The 15,707-nt window shown below is 36.6% G+C and overlaps 3 protein-coding genes across 7 annotated transcripts; 2 read left to right on the top strand and 1 right to left on the bottom strand.

Annotated features, from left to right (window-relative positions):
• Window positions 1–3,212: 3,212 nt before the first annotated feature.
• On the bottom strand, window positions 3,213–5,753 carry LOC124405520 (dnaJ homolog subfamily C member 1). Of its 2 annotated transcripts, none has more exons than XM_046880475.1 (7): window positions 5,423–5,753; window positions 5,092–5,193; window positions 4,852–4,962; window positions 4,319–4,563; window positions 3,869–4,181; window positions 3,554–3,772; window positions 3,213–3,468 (listed from the first exon to the last, which is right to left on the bottom strand). In XM_046880475.1, the coding sequence occupies exons 1-7, from the start codon at window positions 5,567–5,569 to the stop codon at window positions 3,406–3,408; spliced, it is 1,200 nt and encodes a 399-aa protein (XP_046736431.1). In that variant the 5' UTR covers window positions 5,570–5,753; the 3' UTR covers window positions 3,213–3,405. The 2 variants fall into 2 exon arrangements, with proteins under 2 accessions (XP_046736431.1, XP_046736430.1); XM_046880474.1 differs by having other exon boundaries at window positions 4,744–4,962.
• A 944-nt stretch (window positions 5,754–6,697) lies between these two features.
• Window positions 6,698–10,207, top strand: LOC124405525. 4 transcript variants are annotated; one of them, XM_046880484.1, is made up of 5 exons: window positions 6,698–6,970; window positions 7,641–7,698; window positions 7,884–8,070; window positions 8,142–8,498; window positions 8,587–10,207. In XM_046880484.1, the coding sequence occupies exons 2-5, from the start codon at window positions 7,661–7,663 to the stop codon at window positions 8,977–8,979; spliced, it is 975 nt and encodes a 324-aa protein (XP_046736440.1). In that variant the 5' UTR covers window positions 6,698–6,970; window positions 7,641–7,660; the 3' UTR covers window positions 8,980–10,207. The 4 variants fall into 4 exon arrangements, with proteins under 4 accessions (XP_046736440.1, XP_046736439.1, XP_046736441.1 ...); XM_046880483.1 differs by having other exon boundaries at window positions 6,698–6,959; window positions 7,598–7,698; XM_046880485.1 differs by having other exon boundaries at window positions 6,698–6,959.
• A 753-nt stretch (window positions 10,208–10,960) lies between these two features.
• On the top strand, window positions 10,961–14,336 carry LOC124405518 (targeting protein for Xklp2 homolog). Its single transcript, XM_046880472.1, has 2 exons — window positions 10,961–11,184; window positions 11,766–14,336. The coding sequence occupies exon 2, from the start codon at window positions 11,824–11,826 to the stop codon at window positions 14,284–14,286; it is 2,463 nt and encodes an 820-aa protein (XP_046736428.1). The 5' UTR covers window positions 10,961–11,184; window positions 11,766–11,823; the 3' UTR covers window positions 14,287–14,336.
• The last annotated feature ends 1,371 nt before the right edge of the window (window positions 14,337–15,707 follow it).

Here is a 15,707-nt window from a genome sequence, read left to right on the forward strand (position 1 = left end):
TTGCGAGAGAAATCGATTAAGCGCAGTCCCAATACGCTGCGAGTGACGGATCGAAAGTTACAGCGAAATAACTGCAGATTTTCATCGTCACTTCTCTGCTGTTGGTCCTACCCTTTTTTCAATGTGTTTTATGAGTTCCTGGGGTTCCAATTAGCCGAGAAACGGTCATACAAATCAATTCGGTAACCAGAAATTTTTGGCTTCAAAAATCGCAAAAAAAGCAAGGCTAACCCCTTTGGATTTTTCATGAAAATTTCGACGACTTTGAAAAGTGCTGCAATTAAACCTTTAGGGTACTATTCCGACGTAATTTCGCGAGAGAAATCGATTAAGCGCAGTCCCAATACGCTGCGAGTGACGGATCGAAAGTTACAGCCAAATAACTGCAGATTTTCATCGTCATTTCTCTGCTGTTGGTCCTACCCTTTTTTCAATGTGTTTTTTGAGTTCCTGGGGTTCCAATTAGCCAGGAAACGGTCATACAAATCAATTCGGAGATCAGAAATTTTCAGCTCCAAAAATCGCAAAAAAAGTAAGGCTAACCCCTTTGGATTTTTGGCGAAAATTTCGACGACTTTGAAAAGTGCTGCAATTAATTCTTTAGGGCACTATTCTGACGTAATTTCGCGAGAGAAATCGATTAAGCGCAGTCCCAATACGCTGCGAGCAACGGATCGAGCGTTACAGCTAAAAAATAATGAATTGAACACTGGGATCACAGAACGACAGGGAAGGAAAATGACAAATTTTGAGCCATAAAGTTTTGCTCCTAATACAGTTGCAGTTTATTTAACATGCCCTTATTATAGTATGTATGTACAAGTGTTCATGTGCCAGTGTATCATAGTGCGCAACCAAGTGACAAATTGATAAAAATCAATTACGAATAATTATAGAAAAACAGTTGTACATTCCACAGCAAAGCCGACTTCTATATACAAGAGTAAAATAATACGTACATATTACCCTCATGGAGCAGCAAATTACAAAGTAACATATTGCATAGTAGTTATTGTAGTTTGTATGTAGTATTGTTTTGTGTAATCTGAATTAGAATAAACGGATAAATGGATAAATTAATAGTTGTATGTTCTCTTCGTATGTCCTCAGCTGTCGGTCATACGCTTGTTTTCATGTTTTTACTGCGTTGCTCCGAGTCCAATTCGTCTAGATGAGGTCACGTAATTTGATTCTGAGGCAAAAGATTCGTCAGCTTAAAAACAAGTACGGCTAACCCCTTTGCATCTTTGGTGAAAGTTTCGACGAATTTTAAAAACGCTGCTAACAATTCTTTCATGCACTATTCCGTCGTAATTTTGCGAGAGAAATCGATTGAACGCAGCTGCGCAGTACCAATTCGCTGCTAGCAACAAATCGAGAGTTACAGCCAAAATATGAAAGGCTCGTTTTTTTCTCATTTCTCTGCTGATCTTTTCTCCGTAATTGCACTGCTTTTGTTCCTACGATTCCTTTGGTGCGATTTCTGGGTTCCTAGGGCCCCCATTGGTCAATATAAGGTCATGCAGTTCGATTCTGACGAAAAATTTCTCGCTTAAAAAAAGATTTTTCACCCAAAATAAAGTAAGACCAGTAAGGCCGTTAGAATTTTGGTGAAAATTTCGACGACTCTCAAAAATTCTGGAATCAATTCTTTGGTGCACCATGTCGATTTAATTTTGCAAGAGGAATTGATTGCGCTCAGCCCGAACACATTACGAGCAATGGATCGAGAGTTGCAGCTGAAAAATGAAAAACTGCCATGTTGTCAATTCCTTGCTGGTGCTCTTTACTTTGTAATCTTACTGTTGTTGGTCCTTCGCTTTTTCTGATCTGTTTTCTGAGTTTCTGGGGGTCGAATCAGTCTAGAAAGGGTCATACAAATCGATTCCGAGACAAAAGATTTTTCAACCCCAAAAAAGCAACGCCAATTCCTTCGCATTTTTGGTGAAAATTTGGACGATTCTCGGTAATGCTGGAATCAATTTTTTCTATATCACATCTACGTAATTTTGCGAGAGGATTCGATTGCGCCCAGTCTAGAGACGCTACAAGTAAGGTTCAAGAGTGAGAACAAGAAATTTACCTGTTTCCTTGACTGTTGGTCATACGATGTTTCAAATGTCTGTTTCGTATTCCTTGGGGTCCAATAAGTCGCTCAAAATTTGTTCAATTAGATCGTAAGATGACAAATGTTTTACTCCAAGAACTCAGCAAAAAAGAAGGACATACGCCAGAAGCAATTCATCCACACGTGATATTGAAGATCGGCTGCAAGAAAAAACGATTGCCTGTAGTCCATCAAAAGAACAGCCGGAATGTGGCCCATTCTGTAAAGTGCTAGAATCAACTCAGCGAGATGCTATTGCGGCGCATTCTCACTATAAAAAACGATAAGGCATAGTCATAAACCGTTCCTACTTATGAATCAGCCCGCTTCGGTTAAAAAGTTCATAAATTTTCGCGTGAGGCACAACGAAACAGTGCTAGTTTGTTCGAATATAGCACTCATAAATCAGCGGTGTTCTTCATTTTTCCTTGCCTATATCAATTGTCTATGTTTATTTTATAGGCAAACCAATTTATTTTATGATTGCTCGATATGCTTTCATAATATTTTGATGTCAAGATTTGTGGAGAAAAATCCTCATACATTTTCAATACTGGCATTCGAGACAATGAAACTGTAATTCAAAACCCACTGTTGTACATTCAAAATTAAGGGTGTTAGCGACGGCAGCTTCTAAACCGGAAGTAAGATCAGGTGGAAAAGCTTACTTGACTACTTTGGAGTAGAAACAGTGTCCTGTGCAAATTTTATGAGAATCAATTTGGCGATTTGACTTGATAAAAAGAAATTGGTCACATATAACCACTCCTGAAAATGCTCGTAAAACATAACAAGGCATTCCATTTTCAACGATCGTGCGTAAAAAGCATGCGTGGAGCCCGGTGTTATGGTAACAAAAGTAGACAAAGTGACGTGGAGATATAGATAATTCTTACAAGATTCAGTGATGAACAAGTAATAATTCAAATCAGAGTCTCGCTTCGTACAACCATTTCTGTATTTTCACAGTAAGAAACAATCACAAAAGCAATTATATGAAAATAGATTTGAGCCCGTGTATTCAGTTCGAATGTGATCAAACAAGTCGTAATATTAGTTACAAACAGTATTTTTCCAGCTTGATAATAAAAATAGATGAAGTAGATTGATTCTCAGGATATACACATGCATGTAATTCACAACATACATAAATACCTATTTACAATACTGTACATGCACGTTTTCCACGTCTGTTCACATCACTCGATGTGAGAAATAATAGTGGTATTTTTATTGAATAAATAACTTCCTGAAAGGTATGAAAACTAAACGATTCTCAACACATGTCTTCCACTTTACTATTGCTGTTGTTTTTTCTTGATGAGCTCCACTAACTGTCGATAGCGTATCTGACACTCTTCCTACGAAACAAAGAATAAAACATATATATTGACCATAATGATACACCATAAATATTATTGGATAGTAATGAATATTCAGAAAAACCTTAGATTTTCCGTCGACACAAGCCGCGATTTTTTCCCAACGATCCTGCGACATGCCCTTGGGATATTTACTTAATGCAGCTTCAAGTGCTCTTTGTTGTTCTTGACTCCATTCACCAACTGAATCTGTTATCTCAGCACGAGTTTTGATCTTCTTTGGTAAATCTTCTAAATTAGTTTCTTCAACACCTTGATTTGGTTTCAACCCCTCATCTTTGACCTTTAAGAATCACATATCATATCTCACTTATTCAATGATCTTAACGAAACTCGAACTTATTTTCACGAAAATAAAAAAGTTATTAAACTTAATTACTTTTTTGGCCATGTGCGTGACTTCAGTAACAGTTCTGTTCATGGAATCTGCAATCTTTTCCCATCGATCTGTTGTGCCTCCAGGATATTTTTTTACAAGTTTAATCAATTCTGATATATCGTCATCAGTCCAAAGGCCTCCTCCAGTAGCTTTTGGCTTTTCAACCACATGGGTTTTCTGATAATTATCTTGTTTACAATTATGAATTTCACTAAAATTACTTCCACTACGTTCTTGTAGTGTAAAACCAGCTCGGCGTCGTCTTGGACCCCGTGGTGCGGGCTCAGGCTCGGGTTCTTCATTCATTTGTGCTCTGAGGATATGAAAAGCAATATTTGAACATTGAGCCAATAATCTTTGATTACCTTTATAAAGAGAATCATACAGAGGATTAATATAATGATTTATAAAAGATGATCGTTACTTCAAGAATCATGAAACTTCACTCACAAAGCCATTTCTTCTTCTTCCTTCTTTCTACGTCTTCTTTCTGCTAGTGCTTCCTTGATAGCTCGGATGCCAGATGGAATGCCAACAATAGAAAAGAATGTCCACCGAGGAAGTTGGAAAGGCAGAGTATTCCATACACTTGGTGTTGGAATTTTCTCCAAGATATCTGCCAAGTCTGGTACATCCATTTTACCTTTACGATTTTTCTTCTGCATTTTCTGCAGCTTACTCCCTAATACTTGTTCCTGTGAAAGGTACATTACTGTTAGCAAGGTAACAAAGTATAGCGTGATGAATTGATCAAATTGTGTAATAATAGAAAGTGATTATAAGAGCGGTGTTATATATGTTTAAAGTTGACAAAAAGCATCTTTATTTTGTTACTCAACAGCCCTATTATTCTTGCATAGTCATCTGGTACTTACATAAGTATATCTTTTTTCAAAATACGCCGCCCATCCAACGATATACTGGCCAATTGTAATAACTATAAATAATATAATGCTCATTTCTAATAGTCCCATTTTTCGTACATGACGATAGTAGTATACAGCCGATCGCCAGTTAGGCAGCCCATTAACAAGAACATTGTTATATCGTTCCCGTTTTCCGGGGTCCCTCAGGACGTCATACACTGCGACTAGCTATGAGTTAGGAAAATTAAGATAGCAAGAATTATTGCGGCCAGAGCAGAGATGAAATGCAATAAACAATGCACACCTCCAGAAAAACAATAGTATCTATACATTAATTAAATCTTGAGAATTACTTACATGCCTAAATTTTTCGTCAGCATCTGGAGCACTGTTTTTGTCTGGATGCAGCTGAAGCGACAACCGCCTAAAAGCTTTTCTAATATCCGTAGAATTGGCATCCTTGAATGGAATATCATGATTATTAATGACATGAAACTAAAGGAAAACCATATTAATAAAATCAAGATTAAAATTGGCGAATAATTTAAAAACACCGATTTCTGTAGGGACGGTCTGATACACTTCATAGATGCTGTAATTTGATGCGATACAGAACACAGATTGGTCATAGATTCAAGGATTCAATACACGAAAATTATAATGTTTATTAACGAGACGTTCCACTTACCTGGGGAACACCTAAGAGAGCGTAGAAGTTCTGATTAACTTCCTCGACGACGTCGAAGACTTCCAGTTCCTCGTTGTCCCATGCTAATGAGAATCTACATATGTCCAAAAGTTGCAAGACACCGAAAATCACTAGTGACACCCTCATTTTAAAATTTTAAATATGTACATAACACATAGAGATTACTATCAAATCATTTACTACTCTTTCGACCGGGTTATTTCGGAAACGGCAACATTTTCTAGATAAAACGAGGAAAATTTTGGTACAGGTTAGCAATGCATATGCCACATCGCTGCTGCTGCCAACGCTGCCGCAGACTAGTGCTGGTGCTGACTACTCATTGGCATGAGTTGAAAGTCGGAACCAAAGAGGATGGAGATCTTGTGGTTGACGTGCTACAACACCAAGCACCTGATTACAGGCAACCCATCGTGCTCTAAACGCTTAATCGCTGTTAAATTTTTTTCTCTGGAACGCACTGATATACTTCGTAGGTCATTGATATAGCTTTCTGCAGTTCTCCACAAACTCATATAGCTCGCAAGAATACCACAATCAGCTTTAAATTATTTCTGGAAATAAATTATGCAAAGCGAATTCACTAACGACTAAATCACTTCTTTTATGTTCGAAATCAAACATCGGTTCAGCCCGTTATGAATTTGAAAGTTACAACTAGAACAGAGGGATCTTTTAATTTTCGCAAAATAATTTAGAGACTGAAAAAGCTCAGCTAAATTCGAATATTTGAAAAGCTGGTCGTAATTTATAGCAGCTATAAAATACAGCCAGAGATGCTGTAAAGCTAAAGACCAGCCAAGAAAAAAATAATTAAGCAAATCGGAATCGTAGCATTTCGATCGAGCTCTCATATACCTTTTATTAACTGCCAATAGCAAGTACATAACTTGATATTGGAATTTAAAGAAATCTTATTCAGATTGACAAGATTTATAGTGTCCACTTGAAAATAGACCAGCCGCGTGCCTTTTATATGTCTATGATCCAAACGCCACATAATAGGTACACATTACGTGTATGCGAGTAGCGCAGAATCCTATTGCAACTCTCCGGCAGTGTTCTACATATATCGTTCAAATATGTCCAAAATTATCCCGAACCTTTGAGAGTCTAAATAATTTGATTTTTTGACTCAGCTTTTTTTTCCAAGTAACAGTGAAAATAAAATAAGGCACCTCAATTATATTCGAATACTGTCCCTCCTAAAAAAATTGCGCCTTTGCGTTAAAGCAACGCGTGTCTGTGGAGTTTGGATGAAGCCGATCAATACAAGGCCCGTCCGACGCTCATCTGTGGCTGGAAAATGTGCTGATAGTCAGTGAATTCCTTTCTACTTGTAGTCGTAAGATTTTTTTTTAATATTTAGCTGAGTGTATCATTACGTGATTGTGATCGATTGAAGTGCGGTTAAAATTAATTTTTTCGATGAAATATTTTTGTACGTGTAGCATGGTTACTATTTGACACAACAGCTATAAGAACAGTGAAGATCAGGAACCTCGAAGGAAATTATGTAATAACATGGTACGAGCGAAAGTGCTATATTTTTTTAACAATCAGTTTTAAAGACAGCTACGATTTAAGGTTCGATATCATTTTTGATATACAGAATTTTTAAGTAACCCAAACATATCTGGTTCTTGTAAAGAACATAATTACTGTATCATTTAAGTTTCTAAAATAAACTCCTATTCGCAATTAATATTAAATAATTTCATTTTTTCGGTCAAGATAAATATAACGCGCTTTAATAAATAAAATTAAATAAGGAATGTATGCAGTCGTGGGTACTTAATATACTGCAAATAATATAATTTTTCCTCATCATCATAATTTGAGTGCTCAAAAACTATTTTCTTGGTGAACATAGTCAACACAATTTTCGCGAGAGCGTTATTTTCGCAATTAGCGATGTATTATGCAATTTCTCGCGCATTTCCAAACTCTTAATGATGAACACCTAAAGAAAACCTGAATAATTTTATTATGTACTATAAATTACCAACAATTGTGAAGCGATTCATGTACGCCTATTCCGTCATCTATGGGAAATATACCAGTAAACCCTGAAAATCACACAACGATTCACGTTAAACTTGAGTTTAACAAGTTAATAAGTGCAACAACGAAACTTGCTTGTAACTAATATAGTGAATTTAGAAACACTTCCTTTTCAATACCTGTGCCCGAAAAGGGGGCCAACTGCTGAAAGGGATGTTCACAATTCCGATTTCGACCTATTGGTACTTATGGTATGTGTGATACGATTAGCAATTGGTATATAATTACGATTGGCCATAACTACTATGTCTAGTGTTTCTTCGATATTATTTTTGTTTATAGTCAGAAACATAAACTTAATTCTAAATTTTTGTATCCTGTGAAGTTGACTTATCTTCTTTTTGGTTGCACCTTATACATTATATATTCTCTACAGGGCGGCTGTATTAGCAGGACTTGTAATAACAGGTGTGTGCGCTCGTTGGTTTTGGAACCATTATGCAAACAGTTTAATTGAAGATGGGTCTCCATCAGACAGAACGTCAGCGGCTTCCTGTTACCTACCTCCACATTACAGCCGATGCAGTTCGTTCTTTCAAGCTCTACCACCGCCTTACAATGAGGTAAATATTCCCTGTTCACAACCTTAAAAATACCAAAGAATCTGTCTGATACATTGCATAATGACATCCAGGTGACATCAAAGCCAGATCTCTATCCATTGGTGATTGGCTATGACGAAGGCATAGGCAAAAGTACTTCAGGCTTGGTGATGCGTTACTTTCGCTCGTTGTCTCACGCGAGTACATTAGATTCCCTGAGCTCAAGTTTTATGTGCAATGTGGTGAACGAGGCTAACACCATTATCCCACCACCATACTCCTGTAATAATAGCATAGATGAATTGTCGACTGTTGAATGCAGCCGAGGTCCAAACTTGAACGGTGGCTCTATCATTTCATTAGCAAACCATAGGACAGCTTCTGATATCTCTAGTCTGGCAGCTCAATCCCCTTGCTCACCTCCCAGAGCAACTACTCCCACCATAGAGGTAAGGGTTCATTTAGTACGGTTGATCGATATAACAATAACCCATTATCACTAAATTTCCGATTTTTTGTGTTAACTTTGGATTATAGGTGAGGGAATTATTGGATAAGATCCACCAGCTCCCTGTCCAGTTTCCACACGAGTCAAACGTCAACGTTTTAGCAACGCAAAATCAACCACAAATGCTTGATAGTTTGAGCTCGTTTGAAGTCTTAACACGGCCTCTAAGTCCTGGGGAATTAGTCGCATTTAGGCCCAGAAGAGCTCGAGGGAAAATGTATATGCCTCTTGGCCTACCAACTTCAAGAAGTAAGTCAAAAAGGTGGCTTTCTCGATCAGCGCCCACAACACCTTGCGGCACCGCACCTCCGCTGCTATTACCTGGGCAGAACAGGAGACCGTCCCAAGTTGAGAATAAAAGTATAGACTATCAGGGCGTCCCCTTGCTTTCCGAACAGGACGAAGAACCACAGCAAGTTTGATAGGATGAGAATTTGGTGTCTGAGAATAAGTAATATAACTTTTTTACCAAACAAAATCTTGGTAACACAGGTTCTCATTGAACAATAAGAACTTTCGGTCCTTGTTTGAAGAGTGGGGATATGTGACACATTTTAACACACTAATTAGTAAGTTTCAAATTATACATTACACTCCGCAGTGGCAAAAGTATATCAATATGTATGCATTACCTCTTTAAACAAATCTTCAAAGCTTCAAATGTTGATGCTCAAGATAGCTTTGAATATTATAGAACCTGCTGCATTAACTTTCATAAACCTTATATAGGTAGATATATAAACAAGGGAAATAATTTGAGCAATCTTCTCAACTAGATCAATTCCAATAGACGTGCATTCATAACAAAATTATTGCATGTTATGAAACATTGAGTTCTCAGATTGCGTGAAAGTTGTTCGGCATTATAATACTTAAATAATTACATCTTGTGATGGAATATCATTACGAAAAAAGATATGAAATGAAATTCCACACACTGACCGATCATATGATCTAAATTGAGAGATTTATTAATACACAAAATTTTCCCAAGCAACGATTACAGCAACCTTTATCTGACCTATATCTTATAGGTAAATACGTACAATAATATATTCAAACATTACATAAATGATTACTCATTTTTTAAACAGGATGAGTGGAATAATCCATAAATAATGATTTTGCAAAGTACTACATTCTGAACTAATTTATAGAAATAATACGTCCATTCTGGCCTTCCACTGTAGTGAATTAATAATCACACAAAAGACAAAAGAAAACTAAAACCAACAATTCCAAGACAATATGCAGAAAATTTATGGAAAAAAGACAGTAATGAACAAATATTGCATGTATAGGATGTGCCTGCAACAGAATCCTTGCATAACAGAATAAGCTCAGATGAAATTTCAGGCCAGATAATAACATCCTGCGTGTTGAATTGAAAGTGTCCTGATATTCATTCGGAAAAGCAATTAAACGTTATAGAGCCAGTTCTGAACTCATTGCTATACTACAGTAACTCATCAACCAAAATAATCTGAAATGTATTTAGGAAAGCTATGAAAAATATTTAAAAAAATATTCACAAGGCCTGACAATTCCACATGACAATTGTAAGTAATTTATGTATGCACTCTGTAGTTACATGTATTTTTTTATGAAGTCTAATGTGAATAAATACGAACTCTTGTGGCAGGAGAAAATTACTTTTTGTATGCATATTATCATTCTGTCTAATATTAATACTTTAAAAACTGATGTTAACCCTGATGGTTTACAAACCATATTCGCTACTAAACTTTTTTGACAATGTCTAAAAGTCAATGGTTCCATTGCATAGCACAAGTGTAGTACCACTAGCTCATAGAAAATCATGCATACATATACGCACCGCTGAAGCGGTTATGTGATGTTCATTAAAGGTTTTCCATTTAATTTCAGCATACATATTTGGGATGACAAATTTGTCAGTACAGCTCAACTCACTGTTACAGCAAAAATATCATTTCCAAGCAGTTTGGAGGTACATCTTGGGTCGACTGGGGTTATCAGAAATAATAATCATACCAATTGGGTACTGATAACACGAAATACTCGAATAGCGAAATGATGTGTTACGCACCATTTTCGGGCACCTAAACATATACCTATATATATATATATATGCCCAAAAGTATCTTCATGCCTGAATGATGTCCTTGGGGCCTCATAGACGTCAGATAAGTTGCGCATAAGACAATTATTTTACGACTTTTAAAGTCTTGTGCTGTCAACAATCTTTTATCTCTTTTGGGCTGCCGAGTTCGTGGGTAGTTCTGTCTGTGTCTTAGGGAGTTTTTAATGTTGCTACCTACTTTCGGAACGCACCCGTAGTCAATGGTTTGTATGACTGAAGTTGTAACTAGGTATTTCCGCAGCGTTGGGCTGGTAGTTCTGCGAGATTGGTTTGGAGGGGAGACCGTTCAGATTTCAGCCAATTACAAGAGGTGTAAAAAGTTTTCAAACAATTGGCGTCCGTGGCCGTTGAAATTCTTCGAGATCTGTTCGTATGTGCGTTTCGTACAAAGAGCGTTCGTAGGATCGCTGTCCGTCAAAAGTCAACTTATCCGTTTTGATTGGAAACTTCACACTATTTAAGCTTTGATCATCAGAGAAAGAGGCAAAATATTGAACCTGAAGAAGTGAGTATTGCTAATTTAGATATTTTTCATTTGTACTGTAGTGAGGTGTGAACTTTTTCCTTTTATTCTGACTCTGGTTTTAAGAATTAGGGGTTCGTATCCCGAGGTCCTTAAAATTATATATATAGACGTATCACTTCACCATTGAGATCACAAACACGACAAAGGATACTTTTTAAAAAAATTCTTTTAAATACCGAATCAGATTTTCGAATTGGCTCTTCGTTTCATCTTTTTGCGATGATCATGTTACTTACATAGACATGATTTGACTTTTCGCATTGTGTTATGATTTAATTAGATCATGTCTAGAGTTTATTGAGCATAGTTTATGCCAAACCTCTAATTTATTTCACTTCGATGAATGGCATTCAATAACTATGGCGTGGTTTTCCCATCTGCTAGATAAAATTTATCCTCCAAACAAACCACTTATTTGATAATGAAAATACCGAGTAAGACACTCAACTGAAAGAGAAATTTTATAAGAGCCAAATGTTCATAAAAATTTTACAAAAATTGTATTGCAAATGCTCTGATTATAAAATGGATGACAAGTGACGTTTTATTTCTGGTTTTAGGAAGCATCAAACCTTGTGGGAGATTTATTTCAAAGATTGCTTTGAGGAGAAGCATTCTATGGACGGCGTGTGGCATTTGAATGCTCCGCAGTGGACGGACTTTGAATCCAGTCCACAACCACTGGACGATGGCTATTTTGACCTGGAACACGAGGATCTGGAGCCTCAACCAGTGGTACAACAGTTCTCATACACAGCTCCTAGTGCTGAACTGGATAAAGAGACAAAAAGAGATACAAAAGCTGTAAAAAGTATGTTGAAGGTTCCCGAATCAAATGATTCTTTGACACAAGACATAGAGATAGCAAAGTTGACTCCTGTTAAGGTTGTACCTAATTTGAGTAAAAAGAATGCAACAGTCAAAGAAACTACATATGATAATGTGTTGACTGAAGCTATGGCCAGCCTTCAACTTTCCGCCCGCAAGAATTCAAGAAGGTCGCATAGCATTAGAAGTACACCGTCAAAATTGACATCCACACCAGTAACCACAGGATTGAAGCCTTTGACGAAGTATCAAGCTGTTCGTTCGACTCCAAGCAATCCTATTCCTGTGTGGATTAGAAGAGCACAACCATCTGAAAAGTTGAGAAAATGTGAGAGAAGCGTTGCAATATCAACCATTGAACCATGTTCAACAATCCAGCATGTAAAGACACAGGATAATCTATCCGTACAGGATGTACAACAAATAGAAAATGCCGAAATTGGTAACAATGTTTCAGTTATGCAGTCTGAAAAAAAGCCAACTGACATAGATGATCTCTTAAATATGAAACATCTTCCTGTGGACGGCATGGTAAACGCTACTGAAGAGATGCCAAAAACTGCTGAAGATCCAGAAGATGTTGCAGAGTTTCCTATGAATGATGTATTAAAAGTAGACGAAGATCCTATTACTGATGACACGAAGAATGCCATTAAATTACTTCCTACTGAACTTGAATCTCAAGCTGCCAACAACTTGCTGGTCAATAATGGTATTGTTGAAAATACTCTGCCTGTTCCAGATCATAGAAAACGTGCTTCTAATATCTCGCAGCAATCTCGTTTTTCAAATAAGGGGCATATGCCAAGATTTTCTACATGTCAACTTCGTAGGCGAAGTTTGATACAATACAGAAGGAGGTCTAACAAATATGTAAGCATGGCTGAGGCAATATCCAAGTTTCAGACTGGGACACCAAAACGGTTCAGATCAATAAGTTCGAAGAATACAAAACTTGGGCCTGTGCAGAAGGTACGACAGGTTAGTGTGTCTGCAACAGTACCAATTTCACCTGCTTTGCGATGTAAATTAAGAACAAGACCTACAACCATCTTGAGTCAGGAGGAACGTGAGCAGCAGGAGATACGAGAGCTTCGAAAACATTCTGCTCGCGGAAATATGCCTAGAGCTAATTCCCTAAAAAGTTTGCCACAAAATTCTGCACCTAAAACTGTTAGGAATAGATCAGTGAGTTCTACTCACCCTCCCGCTCCAACAGCGACAAAAATATGTAAACCAAATATGGAGGATAAAGTAAATCGGGAGGCAATGAGAGTAAAAGTCACTGTACCCACAGTTGTTTCGACCAAGGAAGGAGTAGCAGTTCAAGATGCTGAGATTTCAAACTTTGGGGTGCCAGACATAACAAGTGCTAAATTAACCACAACCAAGGTAATGCCATTCAGTTTTGAAATGCGAAACAGAGAGCTACAAAAGCGAAAAGAAAAAAAGATGAAAGAACTGATGAATGAGGAACAAAATAAAACAAAAGGAACCTTTCATGCGCGGCCCGTTCCCACTTTCAAGAAGCCTATGCTCAGTGTTCCTAAAGAAGCGAATACTGCCAAGCATAATACTAAACCTTGTCCCTTCAGTTTTGAACAAAGAGATAAGAACTTGCTGAAGAAGAAGGAAAACTACATAAAGACTGTTCTGGAAGAAGATAAAAAAGCTAGAATCTTTCAGGCAAAGCCAATTCCAGAATTTAAACCTGTTTTGGTGCGCGGTATATCGAAAGAGAATATAAATGCAGGGAATAAAACTTCAAACTCTGCTCCTCCTTTATCTCAAAAAACTCGCATTTCCGTACTACCAAGCTCAAAAAGTGGTTCAAGAAATTGTTTGCTTACTAAGAATAAGTGTTCAAATCAAGAAAATCAAAATCCATCTGTGGTTTCTAGTGCCCAATCTTCACAGAATTGTAAATTGAAGGAAGATAAGAGCAAATATGATCCAAACCCTATAAAAGTATTATCTGATCACGAGTTTCAATTAAACACAGATAAAAGGGCAAAAGAGAGGAAGGAGTTTGATGAAAGAATCAAGCAGAAAGAACAGGAGGTAGAGAAGCTGAAGAAAGAAGCGGAAGCGGAAAAACTGAAACGAACTGAGAGTGAAATAGCAGAACTTAGAAAAATGGCTGAGATACAAGCAAGACCAATGCCAATTTACAAACCCCCAGTTGTCATTCGTTCCGAGAAACCACTCACCGAACCTCAAAGCCCTGGCTGGGCTTCAAAACTAAAGCGTTAACAGAGATGACTACTTTTGATTATTCAGAATGATCGTATGAATAAACTAGTTCTGAAACGTGACTGCTGTATTAAATAATATTAATTTCCAAAATTCTGTATGATTTGACGTTATTGATATGATTGTTAACTTCCAAGATTAGAATAAGCATATTATTGGATGATGCAAACTCACAAGTGATATCGTTTCTGAGCATAAATATATATTGAGTGGAATGATAAAAATTTTGTATTAAGAGCCAGATGAATAATTATTTTCTTTTTAAAACTTAACTTTACTTTTAACAAATTAGTCGCATAGACTTCCAAAATTATGCAAAGAGGATATTAGGCTGTAAGTATGCCTACTTCTACATCATGTGATGTCATACGTCACCTGTTTTCTCATCTTTCAAGATATCCTCAAAACTCCACAAAATGTTGTTTTTTTTTCTCATGACGTGAGGATGTTTAAACATAGTGACGAAATTCAGATATACGTGGAAATACATTTGTATGGCGTTGCAAGTTTGTAAAGATGAGTGAAAATCTGTGGAAATATTAATGTTGGATTTATATACATCCAGATAGCAGTTTTTTAGTTGAGATATAGAATCACATGATATTCTGGAAATAACTTCAATTTATGAATCTATATGAAAAAATACTGCGAAACAAAAATATACTATCAAGCTGTATTATGGCAATAATTTCGCTTACTTTTTGTTTCAATTCGGACGTTATCATCGTAGCAGTTTTGTAACTTGTGCTTACTAAAACACATCAAGGATTAACTTTCTTCCGGTACAATGATATTCATTTTTGGTAATAGATGTTAATAATGTAGGTATATGATAACCCTGAAGATTTATGAGTATTTACACAATATACGTCCTATCTTTTTGCATTATGTTGTAAAACTATCGCCTAATAAAGTGTTTTAGCAGTTGAAGCATAATTGCAATTTTGTCAAAATAGCCTGATATCGTACAGTTCATCCTGTGCTACTTTTGCTTAGTTATGTAGTAATTACTCTGTGTAATGATAAGTTTTAATATAGAATCTCTTGTAGCACGGCGTTACAGTTATTTGAAATAAAACTTCATCAGTGAAAGCAATCTGACGTCAACAGATATTTTCTTTGACTGGAATTAATTTTCAACCAGCAATTAGAAACAATAATTATCATAATTATAAGTTAATGTATAAATGCGAATAGTCTTGTTACCAATTCATAGTTTAATGATTTCGGCAAGAAAAACTTCGATTCCTATTTTTAACAACTTTCATATTCTATTTTATTACGCAGACTCTTGCACAAAACCTTAATATGTGGGGATTGTATATTTTGGAGGTATATTTTTTTGTCAGATTTGCAAAATTTTATGCAGTTAATTCTAAGAGTAGATACTCAATTGATGGAAAAAAATGATGGGTGAAGCT

This window comes from Diprion similis, chromosome 4 (assembly GCF_021155765.1).
Source record: "Diprion similis isolate iyDipSimi1 chromosome 4, iyDipSimi1.1, whole genome shotgun sequence".
In the NCBI taxonomy this organism is placed as follows: Eukaryota; Metazoa; Arthropoda; class Insecta; order Hymenoptera; family Diprionidae; genus Diprion; species Diprion similis.